The sequence below is a fragment of the Catharus ustulatus genome, chromosome W (assembly GCF_009819885.2).
Source record: "Catharus ustulatus isolate bCatUst1 chromosome W, bCatUst1.pri.v2, whole genome shotgun sequence".
NCBI lineage: Eukaryota > Metazoa > Chordata > Aves > Passeriformes > Turdidae > Catharus > Catharus ustulatus.
In genome coordinates this window covers 2,224,767-2,252,357 of record NC_046261.2, presented here as the reverse complement: position 1 = coordinate 2,252,357, position 27,591 = coordinate 2,224,767, and the positions used below count along the sequence as shown (strand labels likewise).

General features: G+C 47.2%; 1 protein-coding gene across 1 annotated transcript in view; it reads right to left on the bottom strand.

The window, feature by feature from the left end:
• LOC117005095 (ubiquitin-conjugating enzyme E2 R2-like) overlaps positions 1-27,591 on the bottom strand; it is a 147,392-nt gene that overhangs the window by 39,343 nt on the left and 80,458 nt on the right. Inside the window, exon 2 of the mRNA XM_033076368.1 lies at positions 4,783-4,869. Within this exon, the coding sequence (XP_032932259.1) occupies positions 4,783-4,869 (87 nt within the window). The remainder of the gene's footprint in view (positions 1-4,782; positions 4,870-27,591) is intronic.

Genomic DNA, 27,591 nt, shown 5'->3' with positions numbered 1-27,591 from the left:
GTAAAGAACTGTTATTCCCAACCTATACCTTTTTTGTGCCTGCGAGTTCCTGAATTCCCTTTTCCTGGTAATACTGTCCCTTTAAACCGGGACATTGGTGTATGGTTATCGTGGTCTTGTTGTTTAGACATCCTCTGTTCTCCCCATAGTCCCCTTCCCCCCCTCGGTATTGTTGCCACTAGACAGCCTTGGATATAAAAGACTTGTGGAGGGAGGGCGTGCACATGTGCCCCTTGCATGGGGCAGTTGGGAATAGGGAAGGCTTGTTGCTAAGGAGGCGTGACATGACAACACCTGACCTCCAATCAAGTTGCAAGAAAGTCTCCACCAATGGATGGCAAAGAAGAGTTGACTGACAGACTTTGGGAGGGGCCAGGGGTATAAAAGGCGGAGCAGCTATTTTGTAGATGAGCATGAGATAGATGGTTATATGCTCTCAGTGCTGTTCCTTTTTCCTTATTCAGTCCTTTGTTGTATTTCTTAAGGTTTAATAAACCTCTGAAAATTTTAAAGTGAGTGGTCATTTCTCACAGTAGGTTGGGGGAGGGCAAGATCCTGTCAGGGGACACAACCAGGCCAGCTGACCCAAATTAAACAAAGGGATATTCCATACCATATGACATCAGCTCAGATATAAAAGATAAGGGAGGGAGGAGGAACAGGAGGCCTTTCATTATTTTACAATGCCTTCCAGAGCAATTGCTACACATGCTGAAGCCCTGCTTCCCGGGAAGCAGCTGGACATTGCTCGCTGATGGGAAATAGAGAATAATTTTTTTTCTCTTTGTCTGTGTGTGTGCAACCTTTTGCTTTAGTAAACTGCTTTATCTTAGCCTATGAGTCATTTTCCATCTTATTTTCTCTCCCCTGTCCAGCTGAGAAGGGGGAATGATAGAGCAGCTTGGTGGGCACCTGGTATCCAGCCAAGGTCATCCCATCACATCATTGGTAGCTGAGGTTAGTTCCAGGCATTTTTTAATTGAAGGGTTTAGCACACTCTACTAGCTCAGGTGTTACAACAGTGCTGCTCCCAGGACACAAGGATGTTGAAGAGATGGTTTGGGGCAGGCTTACACTGCTTCCCTAGGACACATGTTCAAAATGTCAGGTGAAAAAGCAAGAGATGCTCTATGATTTTCACTGAAAATCCCTTCCAGCATGCAAGAGGAAGAATATTTTGGCAGCATATGGAACCCACACAGCTACATGATCCTCAGTCTGTGTCAATCTACTCACAGTGCTATGGCCTGAATATAGATTTAAAGTTCCGTAATGCCTACCATTTATAAACACTTTAAGATGCCTGTAAAACCAATTCTTCATCAGCAATAGCACTCTGACATGAGTAGTTTGCAGGACTGCTATAGCAGTATCTACCACAGCTGACAGTCTTCTTTGAAGTTAATTCCAGAGGATCATGGGGTATCAATGCCAGATGAGGTGGAGGTGCAGATGGGGCCTGGGGCAAGACAGCAGATGTTGACCTCTCTAGGCCCTGCTGGCTTGCTGCCTCTTGCAGCCCTCTGTGGGATGACTTACAAGTTCTCAGAGGCATTTACACTGACCCTTATCACTCTGATCCAAGATATGTTAATGATAGGAACAAGAGAGATGCTGCAGATCAGTTCTGTTCAAGATTGCTGGCTGCCACTTCCCCATGCATCTGGTCTCAGCTATGTCCTGAGGATACTCCAACACTGCTTAACACACAGGAGCCAAAACACAAAGTAGCTCTTGGATAGTATCCATGCCTTTGAGCCCAAGCCAGTGATCACAGCTACAGATAACAACAGCTCACCCGAAGGACATTTATAGCCAAATGAGATCCATTGGAGGCAGATTTCAGGAGTTCACTAACCATTCCATGTGTGCTAATTAGCAAGCCCTCAGCATTTGAAGCAGTTTTGTCAAGAACACAACAAAAAACCAGCAACATAGTATTTGAAGCTGCTGAATAACCAAGCACACATTTATGTTGCTGGAACAGTTTCCATAAAAAGGAAACTGCCTTGTTAGGATTCCAACAGGCTTGTACAATTTTGTACAACCTAATATCTTTTTAAGGTGAAATTAACCTTACTAAGATTATGTTCACAGACTATTCTGGTGTTATTAATAATTTTCATGAGTTTACCCAGTCTCTCCTTTAACCATCTCCTGGGAAATGATGACTAAGAGAAAGCCATCACTGCATTCAAAATTTCCTCATGTGATCAGGTCAGCAGTATGTGCACAAGCAGATATTTAGCAATACAAAGATATAGAAGGAAGCAAGAATGTGAGAAGTTTCACTCTTACAGCAATCAATGTTACATGATTGGGAATTCAAGCAGGGCAGCACTGCATTAGAGCCTGGGTGGGTAAAGGTGTCATGGGGCTTGAGAAGATCAGCACAAGGTTTTAGGGATCACTGTAGTCAAGGGGCAAGCCCTTCCCCATGTTCATTCCTGGTTTGAAGTGGACACAAAGAAAGCCTGCAGAAGACCTGTGATAAGGAAACAGAGCTGCACCAAACAGAACATTTTTGAAAGACCTTTAGCTCCTCAAAGTATTCAAGCAGTAGTCCTGGTAGGCTGATGTTTGTCTAGGATATCCAAAAGTTTAGCAGGGATTTGATTGGCCTCCACTAAAAAAAATGAGTTTTGAGCCAAAACAGGGCTTCAATTTTCAAATACAGCCATTAAATTTGATAATTTTGAACCAATTGTATGAAATGAAATGAAATATGAAATGCTGCTTCTCACAGTCTTTGCAGCAGCACTATTAAAGTGTCTCAAGCTGCTGCTCACATGAGCTCTAACACAACAGTTTAACTCAACCAGGCTCTAGAAGAAACCTTAAAGGTCACTTGACAGATGAAAGCCCAGCAAAAAACACATAGTCCATTCACACCAGATGCAAGGCAATGTATCCTATGCCCCAGCAACCACAGAGGTTAGCCTGACCACTAAGCCTCTGAGCTAGTCCATCAGCAGAACACTACACCAACCTCATGGCAGCACTTCCTCTAGTGCTTTGGTCCTTGACAACTTTAAATCTCTTCAAGCAGCCCATGCTCAGCATCATGAAGAAAATGCTTTTAAGCTAGAGAATGCTTCTTTCTAAAAAACATTTACAGTAATTTCACGACTATAAGGTGTACCCTTTTGACTAAAATTTTCCCCCCAAACCCGGAAGTGCGCCTTATAGTCCGGTGCGCCTTATATAATGTACAAAGTTGCAAAATTTGTCAACCCGGAAGTGCGAGCCCGCAACAGTCCTGAGCCGAGCAGAGTCCGCCCGGCGGCGGCATCAGGGCGGGGCAGGGCCGGGCCGGGATTAGCCCGCCGGCATTAGGGCAGCGCTGGCGTGGGGGGAAAGCTGGCGGCGATGGAGCAGCCCAGGTGGGGGGGGAAAGCCGGCGGCATTGGGGCAGTGGCGGCGCGGGGCGAGCCCACCGACATCGGGGCAGCGCCGGCGTAGGGGGAAAGCTGGTGGCGGCGGAGCAGCCTGGGCGGTGGGGGGAAAGCCTAGCAGCGCAGCCTGGGTGGAGGGGGAAAGCCGGCAGCATCAGGGCAGTGGTGGCACGGGGCGAGCCCGCCGGCATCAGGGCAGCCCAGGCGGGGGGGAAAAGCCCAGGGGGGTGGGGGGCTCCTGGCACAGCACGGGGCACCCGGAGCGCCGGAGCAGCGCGGGGCTCCTGGAGCGCCGGGGCGGCGCGGGGAGGGAGGGAGCCGTGGAAGCCCTGAGTCACGGATGGTCCCGAGCCGCAGGCGGCCCTGAACCGCAGCAACCCCGAGGTGTGAGCCGTGGCCGCCTTGAGCCGTGGCTGCCCCGAGTCGCCCCAAGCCCCACCTCACCAGCCGGGGGCAGATGGGAGTGCCGGGCCCTGCTCACGGGGAGGGCACTTGGGGTTGTGTTTAAAGTCTACACCAATCTGTGAAAAATGTTTGCAAATTGAGTACCTGCCAGTAAACTCCACGATCGCGGGATTCCGTTACTAATTCGTTACTTTGTTGCACGTGGCACGGATCTTCGTGGCAAAAAGAAAGTGCGCCTTATAGTCCAGTGTGCCTTATGGTCGTGAAATTACTGTATATAAAATCCTTCTGAGCCTTCTATGTAGTTGTACCATGATCCAATAATGGACTTGATAGCTCAGTGTTACACTCTGAACATCACTCACATGCACTGAACTAAGGGCCTCTTCAAATTGACTAGCAGACATTAAGTCAAAAGGTATCTGTTCACTCTGGTCCTAGGGTGACAAGGTTGTGCATGACTTCTCCTGAAGCTGGACTCCAGCTCTGGTTCTTTCTGCAGTTGGAGCACCCCAAGTCCAAACCCCTTTATCATAGGGTGACTGCTGCAGGAGACTTTTCCCCAATGTTTTTTGTCTCATCACACAATTTTGTAGTTTATACTCAAATTAAAAATATACTTGAAAGGTGTACAAACAACTAGTTCTCTAAGTATCCCAGTACAGCAAGACTCCACACACCAGTTTAGGAGACCCAAGAATTCCCTTAAAACTGCCAACTCTCATGGCATGATGCTTCAGTTGGTGCTGCTTGCTGCACTTGCAGGTATGAGAAAGGCTCCATCCCTGCCTACAGAAACAGCATTTCCTACAACATTTAGATTTAACTCTGCAACCACAAAGCTGACATTGAAACACAAACAGCTAGCCACTTTAGTTATAGCTAGCGATGTTTAGTACCGTCAATATTTCCAGAAGTTTAAGGACATAGGAAACCTTTTCACATACCTGAAAAAAAATTATTAGCTTAAAAAACACTTTACCTCATAAATGTTGGGGTGCCACATTTTGGTCAGGAATCTGAAGGTAGGTGGTGAATATGGATAGTCAATAGGAAATTTAATGTGAGCCTGGAAAATAAAGCAAAATATTTTAATTATGAAACAGAACAAAGAGATCAACAAGCAACCATTGCAGTGAAAACATGGGGAAAAAATTTCCATTAAGTCCATTAAATAGTTTGTTTTATATATCAGTGCCCATGTGGACCCACAGTATAACTACACAATTTCTTATGAGGAAAATACTAACTGAATGTGCTGGTTTTGCATGGAAGTCACCTAGGAGGAGGGCACACGCGAGCGTGCGCACACACACACACACAGGTTTTTCTCTATGAGAACTTCCTCTGTGAGTTGATGAAACCATTGAAAGCTGATTTAATAATTGACAGCCTGGGAAACCAATTAGAGAAGCGACTTCGCCTCCATGAATCACATTGGTAAAAGTAAGAAGTTCTCTTTTGACTTCCAGCTTGCGAGGAGGTAAGGCCAGCCCTCTCCATGCGGCCCAGTAGGGCATGGGTGGGCTCGGGAGCCACCGGGCCCACACCCCTCCCGTTTTCAACCAGGGGCCCTGATAACCAGGGGAAAGAGAAGTCTTTGCTAAGATCTTAGCTTTCCCCCTCCAGCGTGGCCACAGCTCCACGGGGCCCTGCTGCCCTCTTGGAGCAGCTGTGGGGAGGCGAAACCCGCCCTCAGCCGCCCACGCAACTTGAGGAAATGCAGCTGGGCTCCGTTTTAACAGAGCCCCCCCACGAATGTGCTTGCTGGGTTTTGCAGTTTCATGAGGCTTCCCTCAGCATAGCCTTGGAGGCCTGAGATCCTGGCATGGCTCCAGCAGCTACAACATGGCCTGGCCCAGCCCTATGCACCTTCTGTGTGAAATTTTAACCCTTCCAATACTCAGATGAAACTTACAGACCTCCTATCTTCCTTTGAGTAAGAAGCAACACAGCAGGAAAAAATACACTAAAGTCAGTGAAGTAAGAGCCCAGTTTCCAGATGGGAAGAGATTGAGGAGATGCCGTGAAAGTTGGCTGAAAAAAATCTTTTTTTGTAAGCGATGGGGTGGACTGTACTGCATTGAAGATTCCTATAAATCGTGGTAAAAACATGGGGGGATTGAAGTGTGTGAGAAAAGATCCTTTGCCCCAAGGGAAAGGAGGATCTCTGGTCTCTGTTCCTAGAGAATGAAGTGTGAACAGAGGAATTTGAGGAACAATAGATGGAGAGAACTTTTGCTTTTGAACAGCTTGCCCTTAAAAAGTAATACCACATGAGTTTGACATGGCCCACAAACATAGCTCTGGGAAGGCTGTGAAGATGGGAGGAATTTCACGATTTCCAGATTTTCCCGGGCAGATGCAAATCATGAAAGTGAAGACACAAGAGAATTTTATTTTTCTCTGGGAAAAAATCCCTATAGCCAAAACAAGAAGAAACTCCTCTCCTTGAAGTGAACTGAAATGATTATTCAAATGAAGGACTGACTAAAGTGTCTCTGGATGTGATTTTTAAGATATGTGGGAGGTGGAGGGGAGGAGGCAGTGGTCTGAAAGTCTTATTCTGAATTCCTTTTTCTCTGTGTTGTTAATAAAGTTCTTCATTTTACCCTTTTAAGTTTTAGGTCTGCCTTGTTTTTGCTCCTAACCCTATCTCACAACAGAAATTGAGTACAGTAATTTCAAGAATATAAGCCGCAACCTTTTGACTAAAATTTTGGTCTGAACCTGGAAATGCGGCTTACACTCAGGAGAGGCCAATATATGAACGAATTTATGAATTTTGCCAACCCAGAAGTGCGAACTGCGAGAACCGCAAAACCCCGGCAGCCGTGGAGCCCCGCCAACCCCGCCATCCCTCGCACCACCCGCCGCATCCCCGCCCGGCCTGCGCCCGGGACTGTGCGGTGCTGCGGGCACGCCAAGGCCCACTGCGGCTCAGCCAGACTCGCAGCCCCCAGCACAGCGCCGCGCTCACCCCATGCACACGGTGGGCCCGGACTCCGCGCTCCCAGCCGCTGCTGCGGAGCGCAAGGGAGCGGCACCTCTGCCTGCAGGGCCCCTCTGGGCAGCTCCGCCGGTCTTGCACCCCCCGAAACCGGCAGACCCAGGCTCTGCCCTCCTGGTCGCTGCTGCGCAGCACCTGGGGCAGGGCACCGTCCCGGTCGGCGAGCAGCAGGGCCTGCCCGGCACTGGGGCCACCCTGGCACCAGGGCAGGCCAGCACGGCGCTTGGGGGGGCTCTGCCGCTTGCCAGGAAACTTTTCCGCCTGCGACCCCTGCTGCCTCTGACAGCCCACCCGACCCCGCTGCCCTTGCCCCCCTGGGCCGCACCCTCCCCAAACCTGGGCAAGAGCGGAGTCGGCAGGTTTAATAAAAGTTAGTGATTTTTCTCTGTATTTTTTTTAGTTTTTAGGTTGTGTTTAAAGGCTACCCCGATCCGTGAAAAATGTTTGCAAATTGAGCACCTGTCAGTAAACCCCGCAATCACGCGACTGTTATTAATTCGTTACTTTGTTGCACGCGGGTCCTCGCTGTGAACGAAATTACGGTTTATAATCCAGTGCGGCTTATATATGGACGCAGACCTAAGCGTTGCCGACACCTGGCGGTGCAGCTTACAATCAGGTGCGGCTTATAATCGTGAAATTACTGTATATTAGAACTGGCAAACCTAAATTAAACTAAGACACTGAACAAGAAAAATCTAAACACCAGGTCTTGCCTAGGCTGGTAACACACAGGAAACAAGCCATAAGGCATTTACCAAGTCCTAATTCAAGCAGTACTATCCAACAACTGTTGTTCAACAGGATAAACTAGATTTGAAAAGCTAGAACTCAAGATATAATTGTGCTCTTGCTAGGTTTAAAACACTTGCAGGATAAAAACTTGCTAAGGTGAAAAGACCTGTCCTACATTTGCCAGTGCAAAGGTTGTTAATTACTCTTTCTGTGTGGGAAAAAAAAAAATTCAATATCTGTTCAATTGATATCAAAAGGTTTGGGGCTTTTTGTCTTTCTTGTGCAAGTTAAACTGGTTGTCCTAGAGTGACTTTATGATGCTGTATTGTATCCCCTACTCTCTGCTTTATGCCAGATACAAGTCCTGTACCTTTAAGCGAGTTTGAAGAGAGAAGGGGGAGAAATGGTGGAAATTCCTTTCGCTGTTTGTGTTTAAAAATAGAGATAAGGGTCTCGATTTTTCTACCAGCTCTCAGCCATGCAGCAGGGAAGAGAGACAGAGAGTTCCTCTGCTTTTACCTAGCTTTTCTAGTAGTTAAGGTAAAAAGGTTTTCATGGGACTGTGACTTCTTCTTCTGGAACTGTTCAGCTTTTCTCGCGTCCGGAACACCATCGCATGGGGTCCTCTCCCACACAGCACTGGCTCAGAGGAGCCTGCAATGCTGCATCTCAGCGCCGGGGGGGGGAGAGAGAGCGAGAGCCGCACCTACAGAAGGCCTCTGAACCACAGAAGGACTCTGAAGTTACCATGTCTTCAGAGCAGCGAGAGGTTTCATTATTTCACATTATTCATTCTACTCATGCCTGTGAACACCCTGCTTGTTAAATAATCAGTTCTTTTTTCCACTTTCTCCAAGGGAATTATTTCTGAACCTTGTGTGGGGAAGGGGTTGCTGAAATCTGCCTTCTTTAGAGGAGACACCCTTTCGGGATGTTTCCTCCTAAATTTGTCTCAAACCGGGACACTGGTCCATCTACTTGTGTTCCTAATACTACATTTCTTGCCACCAAAAGCATTTTCCAAGTCTGAATACCATCTGTTTGTTTAATAAATCAGCATAACTTGAACCAAATGTTAGTGGGCAATGACAGCAAAATTAGTCATTTCACGACTATAAGGCACACCCTTTTGACTAAAATTTTGATCGAAACCCGGAAGTGCACCTTATAATCCGGTGCGCCTTATAGATGGACAAATTTCAGAAATTTACCAACCTGGAAGTGCGAGTTGCGAGCCAAACCGTGAGCCGAGCTGCGAACCAAGCAGCGAGCCACGAGAGCTGCACCAGCTGCGAGACCCGCGCCAGCCGTGAGAGCTGTGCCAGCCGGCACTTGGGGCAGGTTAGAGTGCCGGGACCCATGGCACGGGGAGGGTGCCTGGGGCTGTGTTTAAAGGCTACGCCGATCCCTGAAAAATGTTTGCAAATTGAGCACCTGCCAGTAAACCCGTGATCATGCGATTCCATTACTAATTCCTTACTTTGTTGCGCGTGGATCCTCACTGCAAAAAAAAAGAGCACCTTATAGTCCAGTGCGCCTTATACATGGACAAAGTTCAGAAATTTGCCGACACTCGGAAGTGCATCTTATGATCCAGTGTGCCTTATAGTCGTGAAATTACTGTACCTTCCAGTGCCTCTGAAGTTAGTAGGTAGATGTGGGACAAGACTCTCAGAGCCAAGTCAGTCATGGGAAGACTGCAGTGATCCCACCACTGAATATTAACTTCCTTGTGCTGCCCTGCCATTCACAGCAGTCAGAAGAGCCAGGCAGTAGGAAAGCAAGCTGAATCTGGACTGATTAACACCAAAAATGTTCCCCTCAAAGGAGGACTTGCAGACCACTTTCTGCACTGTGGAGCACAGATCCTTCCCTTGGCACTGCTCAACCCACCAAGAAAGTCTCACCAGTCTAATGTGCCAACTCCAGAGAAGCATCTCCTGTCACCTGCACCCCAGCTAGGCTCACAATCAACTGAGAATACAAAAAGAGACCCCAAAAGCAGGTCACGTACAATAAGAGCAGAATCCTGAGGACCCTCTTTCACTTAAGCACCTAACCATGCAACTTGGATGCAGGATGCTGATGTTGTTCAACAGGACAAGCTATGGGATGTTTTATTCCCAGAAACAGGAGTAGGCAGATTGGATTAGAGCTATTGAGAACCTGGCTACTGTTTTACTTAGATTGGCCTATGCTTTTGCCTTGCAACCCAAATTTTATGAGACCAGAGTGCCAGATATGCAGGAAAAGGTTTTTCTATTCACATTTATGAAATAAATTCAGAAGTTCATGTGGCTTTACAGTCTGTACATCCCTGCTCATGATACTGACTCTATGTGGTTACGTTACAGCAGCACTGAGTCCTTGCCTCAGTCATTTGCCGCAGCACCCTCACAACCAAAAGATTTATGATCTGCATAAACAATCCTAGCATGCAGTTCAAGGTCAGTTACACAAATGGCATGGCTCCAAGAGTAGCAAACAAATGCCTTTTGTCACCACACCACCACAGAAGAGAGCAGCTATGGCTATGGCAGCAAGGACATGCCTAGCTCTACATGCCACCCTACAATGGGAGCAGAGCAGAGATTTACTCAGGGCAGAACACATTCACTTCAGCTCAAGTGTTTCCATTGTGTAAGCTGCAGACTCCTCCAGACTACTGGGGTTTTCCCAGGAAAGCCCATTCCTGTGCTTACATGCAGTTTCATGAGACCCAACACAATAAAACAACCCAAGGACTGAGATTAAAAATGCAAGAGACAACAAAACTCAGGGTTAAGCTAACTCTAAGTTTTCTTGGCAGAACCTGTGTCTTCTACACAGGTATAGCTTCTAGAACAACAAAAAAGATGCAGCAGTAGCCATGAGTACAGGTCAGTTGTTTTTTTTTCACTAAAAAACCCGTTTCTGTGTTGAGACAAAAAGACCAAATTAGGCAACATATATATATATATATACAGTAGTTTCACGAATACAAGCCGCACGGATTATAAGCCGCACCCCCGGTGCCTCGACAATGTTGCTGTCTTTGTCAATAGATAAGCCGCACCCCGAATATTAGCCGCACTTTCGTTCGTCGCGAGAATCCGTGCGCAGCTTTCACAAATTGGCCAATTAGTAAGAGGATCGCGGCATAGCGGGCTTTACTGGCTCGGGGCGGGGCCAGGCAGGCTCGGCCCGCTCATGGTTGCCGACGGGGCCGGGTGGCCCAGCTCAGCGCCACGGCTCGGCGGGGCTGGCCGGGTGGTGCTGCCGCCGCCGCCGGGCTCGCTAGCCCCCCTCTCCCGTCAGCACCGCCCCGCTGCCGCGTTCGCTCGCCCGGCTGGCAGGGCTGCCGCCGCCGGGCTCGCCGTCCGCCCCGCTGCCGCTTTCGCGGCTCGCGGCGGCGCTTTCGCGGCTCGCGGTTCGCGGCTCGCGGTTCGCGGCTCGCGGTTCGCGGCTCGCGGCTCGCGGTTCGCGGCGGCGCTTTCGCGGCTCGCGGCTCGCGGCTCGCGGCTCGCGGCGGCGCGTTCGCGGCTCGCGGCTCGCGGCTCGCGGCTCGCGGCTCGCGGCTCGCGGCTCGCGGCGGCGCTTTCGCGGCTCGCGGTTCGCGGCTCGCGGCGGCGCTTTCGCGAGCGCCGCTTTCGCTCGCCCCGCCGGCAGGGCTGCCGCCGCCGCCACCAGGCTCGCCGGCCGCCCCCTCCCGTCTGCACCGCCGCCGCGTTTCCTCGCCCTGGCCGGCACTGCAGGCCCCCGCACCGCCGGGCTCCCCCACGCTGCTGGCCCCGATTATGCTGGGCTTCCCCCGCTGCCAGGCAGCCCCACCCGCCGGCCTTCCTGCTTCTGCCATGCTCCCCTGCGCTGCTAGCCCCAGTTCTCCCGGGCTCCCCCGCCCTGCTGGCTCAGGCTCTGCCGCCCGCCCCCACATTGCTGGCCCCGCCTCTGCCAGGCTTTCCCACCTCTGCCGGGGCCGGCCGGGCTCCAGCTTGGCTTGGGGCTGCCGCGGGCTCTCACTTCCGTGTTGGCAGCTTTTAGAATTTTGTTAATAGATTAGCCGCCCCGGAATATTGGCCACACTTCCGGGTTTCCACCAAAATTTTGGTCAAATTGGTGCGGCTTGTATTCGTGAAATTACTGTATTTAATAAAGCAGTAGCTCACAGAACCATTTACATCCCAAAATTTCACTGATGTAAGGTAAATCAGCTATCTGAGCTTAATTCAACCAGGCTACTAGGTACTAGAAAGTGCCAGAGTTTTAGGGCAGCTTGTTGTTAGGTCAGTTACAGCGAGACAAACTAATTTAAGAGGAGTAAAGATGCAACTCAGTCCCTCACCTACAAGTACCCAACTATTACTGCATTCACTTTATGTTTAACTCCTCTAGCTGAGCTTAAACTGAAGAAATCTTATTTCGGTGTCCTGATTTTAGCTGCCTGCTCACCATAGCTCTTTGACATCACTGAATACACTCAGTAGGTAAGGAGGTAGAGATGACAGTCATCAACCCATTCCCTCCATCCCCAGTTTATAACTATCATGCTTATAGTCCCTAGAAAAAGAATAAACTCCCCTGATGCTATACTCAACATGATACAAAAGGGTTAATTCAATTTTTACTGTGTCTGTGAAACTTTTAGCAGAGAAACAAGGCCTACGAAAGCCGCTTCCAGCAAGGACAGTTGGGAGATAAGAGGAAGACATCTGGCCCAAGAATGCAGTGATAGACAAAACAAAGGACTGAATCTCTGGGAACATGGGGTGGGATTTATTATAACAGGTAAATTGTATTATGCATATAGCAACTGTATATAAGTAACTCTCTTGTAGAATCACATGTCCTTGCTAGGTTAGAATCCCCTGCATGCACCTCAGGCCTGAATAAATGATGCCCTCTTTAACACAATTTTAGTGTTGGAGAGTCTGATTCTGATAATTTCAATATTTGGTAACAAATACATCATCCTGTAAGAAGATTCAGCTCTTTATAGGCATTTACAGCTACTGCACAATAATTTCAACTTTTAAGTTACACTATGACACGTATTTTAAGAATATTGCTACCAGCACAGTAGCTTTGTTTCCTCTTTTACTGCCTTACTTCCTGGCATCCTCATTAGCGCCTGTACTTCAAGTTTGCTATTTTTCTTCTATTTGGATAGGGCAAAACCATAGTGAAATCTATATATTTCAGAAAAATGTCTTACTAGATACCATACTATTTGACTGAAAATGCAAACCTAAATGTTTCTACCTGAAACACAGGACTCCTTTAACATAAGCACCTTAATATCAAGCATAGATTAATGAAAGTTAAGCATTTAGCTTCTGCAAAACAAACTGTTTTTGCAAGACAAGAAGTCTAACCCTAGAAAGGGCTATGATGATAAGAGAATACTAGATGCTATGCCTAAACCTAACTGTTTTTGAAAAAAACAAACCCAAGTGGACTAAGATGATAAGAAAAAGGAATAGGAGCTAATGTGTCTGACTAACCGCTTTTCTGCAAAACAATGGCTTAGCCCCTGTGGGCTAAGTGATAAGAAGGAAGAAGCATGCTAACTGTCTTTTTAATGACAAGCAGGAGAGCTGTCACAAAGGGTAGAAAAATGTAATTTTTATATGTAATAGAGAATAGGAGCATAATCAATACACATTTATAGATGAAGTATAACTAATATAGCGACAAAGTGTGTAATAGTAAAATTAAGTGTGTATTAGCAAAATAGGTGTGATGAATGTATTAGATAAGAATAGTGTGCGGTGTTTGTAACCCTATGATAAGAAAAGCACAATTTGTGCAAGACCCTAACCCTTAAGACTGTAACTTTTAGATAAATGAATGAAATAAGGGTGGATGTCGAACTTGTAAACCTATAACCTCTGTAAGATGAGCACAGTGGATATGCACATGGGAGGTGTGCTGTTAACCCCTGCATGCTCCCCCTGGCCGGACCAATAAAGGTCTGCTTTACTTGAGAGTACCTTACTGTGGAGTAGATTCCTTAGTGGATATGCACATGGGAGGTGTGCTGTTAACCCCTGCATGCTCCCCCTGGCCGGACCAATAAAGGTCTGCTTTACTTGAGAGTACCTTACTGTGGAGTAGATTCCTTTGAATCAACAAACCACTGAATTAAATTCTGATTCAGCCACTATGAATAACTACTAGTGACTTGATACAAATATCATCTCCCTCTCAGCAGGGAGCACGGACACAGGCAGAACTACATCCTAGCTTCAGCTGTCAAGAAATTCAGTAATTATTCCAGCCTAGTTGTATGACACTTCTATAGTCCAACACTGATTTTTTTCTAGTCTTCTCAAGCTAACAAAACCTAGATACCCAATTTTTAGGCTGCAAGGGTAGGAATGGTGAATCTGTTCTATCTGCCCATTTCAGAGAGGCCACTGGAGGAAGCACACACATTTCCTGGAAAGCCACCAGCATCAAAACTGACCTGATTTGAGGAAATCAGGAGAAACAACAGCAAAACTGCAGCTGCTCAGCATTTCTGGAAGCACCAGTTAAATATAATTTTCATTTTAAAGCATCACAAGCTTAATGCAAGCCCTATGAAAATGCAGCATCAGTGAAACTGAACATCCTTTGAAAACTACATTTAAGTTAAGGTACGAAGGAAGCATTTGAGTTTTTATCTTGTGCTTTTTTGTAACTATCTGCTACAGCCAGCCCACAGACAAACTCCTACTGACTCTGTGCAGGTACCACCAAGGTCTTCTACAGATCACCCACTCTGCTCTGGTAAGAGTTACAGCACTTGCAGACAGCACAAGGCTTCCTCATCTTTCTTTGCAACAGGCATAACCAGGCTCCTCACTGTGCATATCGTCACTTCCCGTAGCTGCATGCCTTATGGTGGCTCTTGACAGCATGCTGCTAACTACACCACACATTTAACACACTGGAAAACCAACAAGAACAGGAACTACAGGCCACTATTGAGTTAAGTGTTAATATCTAATCCCAAAGACTTCCCTTTAATGCTTTGAGTGCATCAAGCATAAAATTAATCTAATGGATGCTCCTCTTCTACATTAAGCCTGGATTAGTGCATGCATTATTAAATACTATGTGTCTGAAAAAACATTCAGTAAGTATTAGCAGCCTGTTTCTTACATCAATGAGGTAGGTTTAAAGTACCTTGATATCATGCAGTTTCAGAACCTGCAAAGCAGCATTATAGCTAGCCACACTGTGTTGTTGACTATCTTGGGGTGACTTTATGATGCCTGTATCCCCAAATCATCTGTTCTGTTGGTGTTGAATATTGAATTCTGCAGCTTTAAGATTGCTTCCAGGAGTAAAGTGGAGAGAAAAAAGGTGCAGAGTTGCAATCAGAGACTGCACTTGCTCCCCTGCATGTTACTCACAGACTGTGCTGTCTGCAGTGGATGGCGGGAGAGAACTACTCTTTGCTTTTAGTTAGTTTTTTTCTGGCTAGCTGAGGAAAAAAGGGGTCTCCTGGACTGATTTTTTTCATTTCCCTTTTTCTTAGAACTGGTTAAGCCTGCTCTGGACTGAAAACCCAGAGGAGCACCGGGAGCTCACACCTGTGGCCCACCAGGCCTGGCCTGGGCCACGGCATTTCCCAGCACCGGAGAACTGAGGACTGAGAACAAACTGAGTGAATCGGGTTGCACTCACAAAAGGGACTCTTCTGAATTTGTCATCTCTTCAGAGCAGTAAAAAGTTTTGTTTAGTATTGTTCAATTTCGTACTGGGAAGTGCTTTGTCAGTTAAATAAACAGGTTTTTTTCCACTTATTTCTGAGGAAATATTTTTTCCCCAAACTAGTTAAAAGCCCCATTGGGAGGTTTCCTCCCAAATTTTCCCTAAACCAAAACATTGACTACTGGACAAAGTAAAAATGAATCTAAAACCAACATTGTTATTTCAGCCTCAGCTAGTACGATTTAGGTCCAAAGTACAGTAATTTCACAATTATAAGCCGCACTGAGTATAAGCCGCATCTCCGGGTGCCAGTAACTTTTCGTTCTTTGTCCATATATAAGCCTCACCTGATTATAAGCCGCACCTTACAATACAGAGTGTGATAAAAAGTATCTATTCTATCACCATCTGTTGAGGGTGGGGGCAGTGATCCTTATCTCCACGGTAGATATTCTGCTAATGGGTCATCCATTGAAACCAGGTGGGGCATTGTTCTTTATCTTTTCACAACCCATCCTTCCTCCATGAGTCATTTTCTGGTAATGGTCCTTTGAGTCCCACTGTGTGACTGATAAAATTACTTCATCCCATTGGAAGTTGCTCCAACCAGGGGAAAGAGCCCAACATTTCTTACCAAGATAAAAACAGAGGTTTTGGGACACTAAGGGAGCTCTTTCTCCACTGGACTCCAGAGGAAAACCGGATTTCTCCACATCACCACTGGACCTTTAGAGGGAAACTGCACCTTCTACAGGACCACTGCTTAATTGAATCACATCTGTCACTGCAAGAGGACTGCCACCACCATTTAATTGGACTGCTACCAACATCCTGCCTGAGGGGGTGTCAGGTTGTACTCTGACTTTGTCAGGGTTTGGAGTTTGTTTCTTTGTAGTACTGTATTTCTATTTTAATTTCCCTAGAAAAGAACTGTTATTCCTAATTCCCGTATTTTTGCCTGAAAGTTCCTTGATTTCAAAATTATAATAATTTGGAGGGAGGGGGTTTACATTCTCCATTTCAAAGAAAAGCTCCTGCTTTTCTCAGCAGACACCTGTCCTCCAAACTAAAACAACAACTTTTTGTTCTTTGTCCATATATAAGCCACACCTGATTATAAGCCGCACTTTGGGTTTGGACCAAAATTTTAGTCAAAATGGTGCGGCTTATAATCGTGAAATTACTGTAATTTCTTGTGCCAGAGCTGGGCACCCACCTGGTAATTTAGTTCCAGTTCTGGATTCATTTCCCAGCAGCACCATAACACTATTTACTGACATTCATTGTGCTTTTAGAGAATTAGGACCACATCTCTGATCCAAGTTAGAAGATGAGTGACCAGATAAATTACAGTAATTTCACAACCATAAGGCGCACCAGACTATATGACGCACCCCCCAGGAGTCGGCAAATTTCGCAACTTTGTAGATCATATAAGGCGCCGGCTGGCGAGGTGTGGTTCGGAGCTACCTGCGGTCTGGGGCGGCTTGGGGCTGCCCATGGTTCGGGGTGGCTCAGGGCTGCCGTGGCGCGGGCCGCAGCTCGCACTTCCAGGTTGGCTCAGGTTGGCCACCGGCTCCCTTCCTCCCAGAGCGGCGGCGCAGCGGTGGAGTCCGCCGTTCCCCTCGTTCCCGGCGCGGCAGCAGGGGTTGCCACTCCCCTTGCTCCCGGCGTGGTAGCAGAGGATACCACTCCCCTTGCTCCCAGTACAGCTGTGTGGCGGCGGGGTCGGCCACTCCCCTCACTCTCGGCACGGTGGCAGGGGCCGTCACTCCCCTCATTCCCAGCACGGCGGCAGGGTTCGTCGCTCCCCTCGCTCCCAGTACAGCAGCAGGGTTCGCCGCTCCCCGCCTTCCCGACGTGACAGCAGGGTTTTCCACTCCCTGCCTTCCAGGCGCGACAGCAGGGGCCGTCGCTCCCCGCCTTCCCGACGTGACAGCAGGGTTTTCCACTCCCTGCCTTCTCGGCGCGGCAGTAGGGGTCGTCACTCCCCCTCGCTCCCAACACGGTGGCAGGGTTCACCGCTCCCCTCACTCCGGGAGCGAGGGTTGCCAGGGTTCGCCGCTCCCCTAACTCCCTGGGCGGCAGCAGGGGCTGCGCCGCCGCCACTTTACCGCGGCTGCAGTGGCCGCGCCACCACCGCCGCCGCTTTCCGGCGGTTGCCCGGGCCGCGTTGCCATGGTGATTTCCCGCAGCCACCCAGGCCACGCCGTCGCTGCTCCGATGCCACTGCCGGGTGGGCTCTGCTAGGGGCTGTTGCGGGCTCGCACTTCTCGTTCCCCCAGTGCCTGGGCTGGGGCTACCTGGCTTCTCGTTTTCCCCGCCTCCACACCCGGGGGCTTCTTGTTCCTCCCCCCCCGTCCGGGACCGGCGGCAGTTCCCTCCCTCCCCACGGGCCTCCTGCCGGCCGTGGTTGCCCCCTCCCGCCCCCCCTCACGACTTGGCACTCCCGCGGCACCGCCCCCCCATTGCAGCTCACACTTCTGGTTTAGCAAATTTCACAACTTTGTCCATTATATAAGGCGCACCGTACTATAAGACGCACTTCCGGGTTCAGGGGAAAATTTTAGTCAAAAGGGTGCACCTTATAGTCGTGAAGTTACTGTAAATCTCATGAGTCCTGAAAATTCCCTTGATGCTTCAGTGGGCATATGAACACTAACAGCAACAAACTCTGATATTATTGATGCCTGGAAAGGTTGACCTGGAATAGAGACTAAACAGAGCAAAAGGAATAAAATAGGTATTTATTGAAAGGATACACCTTGGGCAGTGCAAGACCCCGGCTGAGGCTACACCCAAGTCAAATCCAAGATGGATTCTGATGATGAGTTTTTACACTTTTATAAGTTTTGGTTCATCTACATATTGGGGTCAATTGTCCAACCACAGCCCTAGGTTATGAAGCTTCAACCCCCTGGCTTGTCACCTTCCCATCGATGTTGTTTATGCTTTTTGGGTACAGTTTGTCCATAATTCTCTAGCTAGGAAGGGATTGTTTTGTCTAACTACCCTGTGAAGAGAACTTACTAACACCTAATATGAAGCTTCACAGTTACACACCAAGCAGCAGAGAATCTGAAAAATATAAACGCTAAAACCCAAGCCATCATTATCTGCACTGTTAAATAACAAATTTAAATCAAAGACCTGAATGTGAAGAGTGAACTAGGTCTCATAAAAAGGACGTGAAACTTCTAAACAAGAAATAAAATAGAGCCACAAGTCAATGGGGCAAAGATGAGTCAAGAAGTGAGGTTAACTTACACAGAGACTGGTTTCACAAGAAAAAGCCCATTCTTGTTACACACTAGTCATATCTTGTATACACTTCCTAATTTAGTTATCTGGGGCATTGTTGGAGTCAGTGAGACAAGAGCCTGCCTGAATCCCTCAGACAGAGGTCAGAGTGCAGGGATTGAATTAAAGCCCTTGGATGGATTGAAGTATATCAAACCACCCACACATAGGGTGGAAGTTTAAGTAGAAGATTAAGCATAAGTTTAAGTTTAAGTTTTAGGGTAAGTAAGTAAGCAAGTAAGTAAGTTTTAGTGTGAACTGTAGTGCTTTTAGTAAGCAAAAGGTTCAGCTGCCAGAGTAGAAGAACAAGTTCTAGTGAAGGTTAGTAAACATACTAATGTTTTCAGTAGAGGCTCCAGAAGTTCCTTGGGAGATCATGCTTAGACAAAACAGGGCTCCAGTGAGAATATTGCTTACATTTTTCAGATAGAACAAGATAGATTGTATACGTAGTTTATATATATTCTGACATGTTCAAAAATTAGAATTCTAATAGGTTAAGAGGCAGTGGTCCAAGTTTACGTGTTAGCTTGTTGGAAAAATCCTATATAAGATTATGTATTAGGGAGAGTTAGTGCTTTTTGCCATTGCTTTTGCCAGTGCTTTCTATTTTGCTTTGCTATTGCTTTGCTTGCCATCATCTTCAACATCCGAGAAGAAGATAGGAGCTCTGGCAGCATCACCAGCCTTCACCGGGATCCCCGGGAGCGGCTCCTGCTTCTATCTGGAACTTTATACTAAACTTAGCATGGACTTGAATGTCTATGACTGTGCCTTCGGAGACTGATGCGCTTTTACAACAAATAGCCTTTTTAGCAACTACTAGCTGCTTTAATCATTTGGAGATAACCCAATACGAAGGGTGCGTCGAAAGCACCGAAGGTTCTAACCTCATAGGGCATTACTAAAAGCTGTTGTTTCAAAGGAAGACTCTTCTCATATAAATTTTTTCCATTTACCAAAACTTCTTTGAACATAAAGTTGTTATTGAATATTTCTCTGCTGTGCTGCTTTTGGCTGGGATAGAGTTAATTTTCTTCCCAGTGGCTAATATGGGCTACTATAGTTTGGATTTCTGCTGAACACAGTGTTGATTATATAGAGATGTTTTTTGTTATTGTTGAGCAGGGCTTGCACAGAGCCAGTAACTTTTTTACTTCTCACACCACCTTGCCAGTGCACAAGAAGCTGGGAGAAGACACAGCTGAATCAGGTGACCCCAATAGACCAAAGGCATATTTCAGACCAAATGGCATCATGCTAAGTATATAAGACGGGAGAAGATGAAGGGGGAGGACGTTTGGAGTCATGGAATTTGTCTTCACAAGTCACCATTTATCTTGGGTTGCAATACAGGATGTGACCAGAAATGTGTATTCTATCACCATCTGTTGAAGCCAGGTGGGGCAGTGATCCTTATCTCTGTGAGACATATTATCTGCTAATGGACCATCTGTTAAAACCAGGTGGGGCAGTCATCTTTATCTTTTCCACAATCCATCCTTCCTCCACAAAGATATCATCTGCTGATGGGCCATTAAGTCCCACTGTATGACTGAAAAAATTACACCATCCCATTGGGAGATGTTCCAGCCAGAGAGAGGAGCCAAGCCTTTCTTACCTAGGTAAAAACTGAAATTTTAAACACCAAAGCATTTTTCTCCATTCCTCTAGCAGCAGACTGCAGACCTCAGTTTGCTTTCACCTGGCGTGTAGTACACCTGGAACCAACTGCCCCAGAAGTGGAAACACAGCCCCACCATCTGCCATGGAATGATCCAGGCTGCACTGGAAAAGGGTGAAGCTCCAGAACACCTGCAATACATTGATGACATCATTGTGTGGGGGAACAGGGCAATGAAGGTATTTGAGAAAGGAGAGAAGATCATCCAGATTTTACTGGGAGCCAGCTTCTCCATCAAAGAAAACAAAGTCAAAGAACCTGCCCAAGAAATCCAGTTCCTAAGAGTAAAGTGGCAAGACGGACAGCACTAAATCCCCACTAGAGTCATCAATAAGATCACCACAATGTCTCCACCAACCAGCAAAAAGAAAACACAAGCTTTCCTAGGTACCATAGGCTTTTGGAGAATGCACATTCCTGAGTACAGCCAAATTGTAAGTCCTCTCTACCTGGTTACCTGCAAGAAGAACGATTTCCACTGGGGCCCTGAACAACAGCAAGCCTTCTCACAAATCAAGCAAAAAATCGCTCATGCAGTAGCCCTTGGCCCAGTCAGGACGGGACCAGAGGTATCCAATGTGCTTTATTCTGAAGTTGAAAACAAGAGTTTGTCCTGGAGCCTTTGGAAAAAAGTGCCTACTAAGACTAGAGGCCGACGTCTAGGATTCTGAAGCCAAAGTTACAAAATGTCAAAAGCCAACTACACTACCACAGAGAAGGAAATCTTAACCACCTATGTGTTGTAACCCAATACCCTACTGCTTTAGGAATGGTATGTCCCTTTAACCCTGTAACCCCTACAAGACCAATGGACTGACCCCTGCGATGGGATTGGCCTGAAGCCAAGGCTGACCCCTCCCCTTTCCTGACCCATAGAAAAACCCTGAGCCCACGTGGACTCTTTTTCTTTATCCCCATCTCTCGCTCTGACCACATGGAAGCCTAAGAATAAAGCAGAATACCAACCCTGGGAGATAGAGCCTCTAATGTCTTACTGTTCTACATGAAACAGCACCCCAGGTCAGCTCTGCAGGTATTTGGGGACCAGGCCTAGGGTGTTATTACAGTTGCCGCCCGTAACGTGGGGCTTTTTAAATTAAAACCCACGTGAGAGGCTGTGACCCTTAGAAGGGTTAGGAAGCTGACGGGAAGTCAACTACCCTGTGGGCGAAACTTGCTTTCTAGCAGGTCTAGCTTACAGGGGGGGAATCTACAACTCATCCAGCCCAAGGGTGAGCAGATTTCAAGAGCAGAATACAAAGTACAGTTCTTCAGCTCCTCGGTACTTCGCACAGAGTGGTAAGTATAAATTTTCCTCCGTGGGGAGGGGGTTTTGAGGTGCTTTCTCTGTTAAATCGAGGTGCGGGGGGCTGGGCTGCGCAGCGTCCTCCCTGGGGGTTTTGGAGCTGTATGCAGCCGGAGACACTGGTGGGGGTAGCAAGGCAGCCTTGAAACAGTTTCTGCCGTGTGTACAGTATCACGCCAGACAGCTGATTTCAAAGAGAGGCGCCGTTTTTGCTGCAGCCTGTGATTCTCTGTGGGGGGAGGTGCCAGCTTGGCCGGCAGCTAGCAGCCTTCTCTTACTGTGTTTTAACTGTGCTTTGTAGTGAGATATTAGAGTAAATTGCTGTGAAAAATATGGGTACACAGCAATCTACTTTGCAACAGAGCGTGGCTTCACAAATTAGAGAACTTTTAAAAATTGCAAATGTGATTATTACTAACAGAGAACTACATAGGTTTGCTAGGTGGCTGTCTGTAGAGAGATCTGATCTTAATTTGGCAGATATGAATTCGGTTTTCTTTTGGAATGAAATTGGAGATTTATTAACTTTAAAAGTCGAACATGGAGATAAAAAAGCCTTAATGTTCATCCCAATATTTTTGCAAATTAGAAAACTATTACTTCAAACAGGAAATAACAGGCAGCCACAGCAAACTGCTTCAGAGTCAACCAGTTCTTGTATCTGTCCCTCTGCATGTGTTCCCTCTTCACCTCAGAAATCTGACTCCTCTGTCTCTCTAACTCATGCTGACACCCACGTGTCTTTTACTACTGAGGCTGAAAGCAGACCCCAAAATGGCTCCAGCCACATGGCATTAAACTCTTCTTCTTCCCATAATACTCCTTCTCCCTTGATAACACCCTCAGACCTCTCTCCAAACTCATCCTGGCCCCTGAGTATTCAGGGCAATTCTCACTCTATTCAGGTTTTGCCATCCCCTCCCCCAAGCTATCAGGCTAGCACAGATGGGGGTGGGGGTGGGTGTGGAAAAACTGGTTCTGCAGGTTTTACACAACCTCCTTCTGAGATAACGGCCTCGGCACCGCCCATCGCTCAGGACACTGTCCCGGTGGAGGCACATAATCAACAGATAACACAGCCCAGAATACAGCCCATCCCATCTGTGGCTCCTGTCATTTATATGGGTAGGAGAAATGGCAGGAGAACATATCAGCCACTACCATACCAAGATAAAAAGGAAATTTGTAAGATTCAAAGAGAATTTGGCAGACACAGTGAAATGTTTAAAGGATTTTTAAGAGCAACATTTAGTTCTAATGAGATGGTACCTAATGATATTAAGGATTTATTCAGATGTTTACTTTCAGCTTCTGAATTTGATTTGTGGGAAAGTATTTGGAAAAGATCTTTAAGAGTACTTTTGCAGGAACTACAACAAAGCCCAGAAAGTGCAAAAGATGAGGATAATAATGATATTACACAGGAACACCTAACAGGAGAAGGAGAGTACCAAAGCCCTGATAAACAGGCACGCTTATTAACTAAATTTGTTTTGGATAAGATCTCTCTAGCAGCAGAAAAAGCTTTCCATCAATTACCTACTACTGAAGTTACAGGTAGTTATGTTAATATTAAACAGTTTCCTTCAGAAAGTTTCTTGCAGTTTCTGGATCGCCTCCGTGCACAGGTGGAGAGACAAGTCTCGGACCCAAAGGTGCAGGCAGAGCTATTGAAGGAGATGGCTCAGAAAAACGCTAATGAATCATGTCGCAGGGTCATACTTAGTCTTCCCCTCGACCCACCACCTAGCTTAGCACAGATGATAGAAGCCTGCACCAGAAAAGCAGAACTGTTCAGTGCACCAGAGAGGAATCCAGGACCAGCACACTCACGATCTGCAGCAGCGATGACACCAGGACCAAGGAAGCAACCGGTACCACCACAGCAGCTGCAGCACATCACCTGCTTCCAGTGCAAGAAAACTGGACACTATGCAAGGGATTGCCCACACAGCCAGAAACAGAAGAAAACCAACAAAAAAAAAAACTAGGTGTACAGCGCGTGCCCGCCATAAATACCATAACGTGCAAAGATATAAATACTGCGGGTTCCACACGGGAAAAAACCTCTCTCTTTAAAACTAAGGGGGAGGACGGGACAAATGGTGTGGGGATTAATGATAGCATTAATGTTAAATATTCAATTGGCAAGGGTTGGACGCCTTTTGGTCGTCTCAATCTTAAGACCACTAAAGGTGTTTGTTTTATGTCAACAGAGTGGACAACAATTACAGTGGATCTATCTAGCACTTCACTGGACCTGACGCTGTTGCATTTGGAACTGCGCTGTGAGTATTTAGTTATGGGGGACACAGCACACACACCCTTGGAGATGGAATTACTTCCATTATCCAAGAAGGAAAATGTCTCAGGTTTCGTTCTCTTAGCACGCTGCTCACAACCACCTTATTACCTGAATGAGGGGCAAATCCTCGCCCAGGCCATCCCTGTTCCAAAAGAAATCACAGCAGAAGGAAAATCACCTGAAGTCTATTGGGCAGAGGTGGTGGGTGAGGAAAAACCCTCTGTGGCATGCAATCTGACCCATGGTTCAGACCATCTCCATGTGGAGGGGGTACTGGACACAGGGGCAGATGTGACGATCATACCCGAAAGGATGTGGCCGTCACAATGGGAATTGCAACCCGTGGCAGGCAAAATCCAAGGTATAGGGGGAATCAAATTGGCAAAAATATCAAAAAGCATCGTGCAAATTGAGGGGCCGGATGGAAAAATAGCTAGTGTCCGTCCGTTTGTTACAGACTATAAGTGCCCCCTGTGGGGAAGAGATACCATGTCTCAGTGGGGAATGAAAATGGTAATTCCCAAAAGTCCTCAGGATTTTTAAAGGCGGCCACTGAGGAGCGCCCTGCCCACAAATTGACATGGTTAGATGATTCTCCAATCTGGACAGCTCAGTGGTCGATGAGTAAAGAAAAACTTAAGGCGCTGGAGGAGCTTGTAGCAGAACAATTGGCAAAAGGACACATAGAAGAAACTACAAGTCCTTGGAATTCCCCGGTATTTGTAATTAAGAAACCAGGGAAAGACAAATGGAGATTGTTACATGATCTCCGGGAAATAAACAAAATTATAGCAGACATGGGATCACTTCAACCAGGGATGCCCTCTCCAACGATGCTCCCTCAAAATTGGAAATTGGCAGTTTTAGATATTAAAGACTGTTTCTTTCAAATCCCTTTACACCCAGCAGATGCTCCACGGTTTGCCTTCTCTGTTCCCACTATTAACAGAGAAGCCCCAATGAAGCGCTACCACTGGAAAGTGCTCCCTCAAGGGATGAAGTGTAGTCCTTTCATATGCCAGTGGTATGTGGCCTCATTGCTGTCTCCAGTGCGTGCTCAGAGAAAGGAAGCTATCATCCTACATTATGTAGATGACTTGCTTGTGTGTGCCCCCGATGACTCTATACTCCAACACACGCTTGACCTAGTGGTTAAGGTTTTAACCTCTGCTGGATTTCAATTGCAGGAGGATAAAGTCCAAAGGATGCCACCTTGGAAGTACCTGGGCCTGGAAATCACTGCAAGGACCATTGTTCCTCAGAAATTGGACATTAATTGTAACCCAAAAACCTTAGCAGATCTCCATTCCTTGTGTGGGTCTTTAAATTGGGTTAGGCCCTGGCTAGGCCTCACTAATGAGGACCTAGAGCCCCTTTTCAATTTATTGAAGGGGGAGAGAGAGCTGATTTCTCCCAGGGAACTGACCCCAGAGGCAAAAGCTGCAATCGAAAAGGTACAGAAAGCTCTGGCAGAGAGGCAGGCTCATCGCTACAAGCCTGAACTGCCTTTCAAATTCATAATTCTGGGAAAACTACCACACTTACACGGTTTGATATTCCAATGGATCGAAGGGCAGAGAGATTCGCTCTTAATCATAGAGTGGGTCTTCCTCTCCCACCAAAGATCCAAAACCATCACTAAGCCACAAGAACTCATAGCTCAGCTAATTCGTAAGGCAAGGATGAGACTGTATGAGCTGGCAGGTTGTGACTTCACATGTATTCACCTTCCAGTCAAACTCTCCGAGGAGGGAAGGAACTCTCCTGAGAGGCTGACAAAGGAGATGTTCGAGCACTTGCTCCAGAGCAATGCCAGTCTCCAGTTGTCTCTGGACAGCTACAGTGGACAAATATCAGTCCATGCCCCGTCTCACAAGCTGTTCAATGAGGAATTCCACCTCATTCCTCGTGAGAAAAGGAGTCGGAGACCACTCAAAGCTCTCACAGTGTTCACAGACGCTTCTGGGGCTTCCCACAAGTCGGTGATGACTTGGAGAAATCCTCAGACTCAGCATTGGGAAGCTGATGTTGAGTTTGTGGAGGGTTCGCCTCAGGTAGCTGAACTGGCTGCAGTGGTAAGAGCTTTTGAGAAGTTCTCAGAGCCAATCAACTTGGTAACAGACTCAGCTTATGTAGCGGGAGTAGTGTCCAGGGCGGAGCAGGCAGTGCTCAAAGAGGTTGACAATGAGCAGCTTTTCAGGTTGCTGTCAAAACTAATCTATCTGATTTCTCATAGAGAACATCCGTTCTATGTGATGTATGTGAGGTCACACACCGATTTGCCAGGTGAGATCGCAGAAGGGAATCGTCAGGCAGACTCCCTTGCCACCCCAGCAGAACAAGCACGCCTCCCAGACATCTTCCAACAGGCAAAGCTGAGCCACCAGCAATACCATCAGAATGTGCCAGGTCTGATCCGTCAGTTCAAGCTAACACGGAGTCAGGCTCGAGCCATTGTGGCCACCTGTCCCAGCTGCCAGCTCCAGGCCATGCCATCGCTAGGTGCAGGGGTTAACCCCCGAGGCCTTGGCAGCTGTGAGGTGTGGCAGACAGACATCACACACATTCCCAGTTTTGGTCGCCTCAAATATGTCCATGTAAGCATTGACACATATTCAGGTGCAGTTTATGCCTCTGCCCATGCAGGAGAAAGAGCTGTGCATGCCAAACAACACCTAGTGCAAGCTTTTTCAGTATTGGGGATCCCTAAGGAAATCAAAACAGATAATGGCCCAGCGTATGCGTCCAAGGAGTTCCTGGAATTTGTCCAGCAGTGGGGAGTGGAACATAAGACAGGCATCCCCCACTCCCCCACAGGCCAAGCTGTGATTGAGCGTGCACATCAGACGCTCAAGCATGTTCTGGCTAGACAGAGCAATTCAACTGTGTGGATGTCTCCACAGCAGAAGCTGTGCAAAGCCCTGTTCACTATCAATTTCTTGAACTGTTCATTTGAAAACATGAATCCTCCTGTGGTTCGTCATTTTAACAGTGGCAAACAGTTCAAGCTGTCTGAGCATCCACCAGTTTTGATTAGGGATTCAGAAACCTGGGAAACCAAAGGTCCCTATGAGCTTGTTACCTGGGGACGTGGTTATGCGTGCGTATCCACTCCCTCAGGCCCTCGGTGGATTCCCCAGAAATGGGTGAAGCCTTATGTCCCCAAACAACCAGCTCCAGCTGAAGAGGAAGAGAAGCAAGTCGCAGTTGCTTCGAAAAGAAGACGCCGCCGGAGAGGAGAAAGAACTGACACAGAAGATGACCTCCCGGCAGACTCAGAGACTTTTAACATGTTTTAAAATGTTTGTTTTCCTTTTAACAACCTAATACCTTTCTCTCTTCTTTTAAACAAAAAAAGGGTGAGATGTTGTAACCCAATACCCTACTGCTTTAGGAATGGTATGTCCCTTTAACCCTGTAACCCCTACAAGACCAATGGACTGACCCCTGCGATGGGATTGGCCTGAAGCCAAGGCTGACCCCTCCCCTTTCCTGACCCATAGAAAAACCCTGAGCCCACGTGGACTCTTTTTCTTTATCCCCATCTCTCGCTCTGACCACATGGAAGCCTAAGAATAAAGCAGAATACCAACCCTGGGAGATAGAGCCTCTAATGTCTTACTGTTCTACATGAAACAGCACCCCAGGTCAGCTCTGCAGGTAATTGGGGGGCAGGCCAGGCCTAGGGTGTTATTTCACCTATGAAAAAGTTCAAGCTGCTTCAGAGGTGATTGGCACAGAAACACAACTTCTCCTGACACCCCAGCTACC